Here is an 852-nt window from a genome sequence, read left to right as displayed (position 1 = left end):
GGAATCCAGAGCATCTCTCCCCCCTCCTCTCCATCCCTGGGGAATCCGCCGCCTCCCCGGCGCCTCCTGGCACGTTTCCCACGCCGGGCCCGGCAGCAGGTGCCGAGCGGTTTTGAGGCCGGAGGTTTTGTTTCCAGGCGGTGAATTATTCATCCCCAGCCCGTGTCCCGCCGGGCCCGGGGCCGCACAGACCCAATTACAGTAATGGAAGGAGGTGAGGGCAGAGGGACCCGGCTCCTGCACACGGACAGTGTCACCTGAACGTGCCACCGTGCCATGGGCAGGGACACCTTCCACCAGAGCAGGTGCCTCCAGGCTCCGTCAAGCCTGACCTTGGATTCTTCCAGGGATGGGGCAGCCACAGCTCCTTTGGGCAACCTGGGCCAGAGCCTCCCCACCCTCACAGGGAAGGATTCCTTCCCAATCTCCCATCTCACCCTGCCCTCTGGTAGTGGGAAGCCATTCCCCCTTGCCCAAAGTCCCTCTCCAGCTTTTTCACAAGCCCCTTTCAGTACTAAAGGGCCACAATGTGGTTTATTTGGGCTCCCCCGCCCCCTCCTTGAGACAGGAGTGACTTTTCCTCCCAGGGCTCTGAGGGAGCCTCCCCTGATCCCCACTAAGGCACCTGGGATCGTGTCAGACACCTCCAGCTGAGCTGTGCCCCCACCAAGGGACACACACCTACGAACCCAAGCCCTCCCTTAAAAAGCAAAGGAACCCATGGGAATACTATAAACATTTTATTTATTGTTTTCAAAAAGACAAGAAAATAATCTAGAGCATTTATTTATACTTTTTTAATAAAAACCTTTCGATACTCCTCATGCATGAAGACCTTCCGTGGCCCCGGGG

General features: G+C 57.3%; 1 protein-coding gene across 1 annotated transcript in view; it reads right to left on the bottom strand.

Moving 5' to 3' along the window:
* The window catches only part of CHRNA10 (cholinergic receptor nicotinic alpha 10 subunit), a 3,636-nt gene extending 3,479 nt beyond the window's left edge, over positions 1-157 (bottom strand). The window contains exon 1 of the mRNA XM_027669064.1: positions 53-157. Coding sequence (XP_027524865.1) covers positions 53-153 — 101 coding nt within the window. The 5' untranslated portion in view covers positions 154-157. The remainder of the gene's footprint in view (positions 1-52) is intronic.
* Positions 158-852: the final 695 nt, after the last annotated feature.

The sequence above is a fragment of the Corapipo altera genome, unplaced genomic scaffold, assembly GCF_003945725.1.
Source record: "Corapipo altera isolate COAL_440 unplaced genomic scaffold, ASM394572v1 189, whole genome shotgun sequence".
In the NCBI taxonomy this organism is placed as follows: domain Eukaryota; kingdom Metazoa; phylum Chordata; class Aves; order Passeriformes; family Pipridae; genus Corapipo; species Corapipo altera.
The sequence above is the reverse complement of the archived record's forward strand: the minus strand, read 5'-3'. Positions and strand labels throughout refer to the sequence as shown.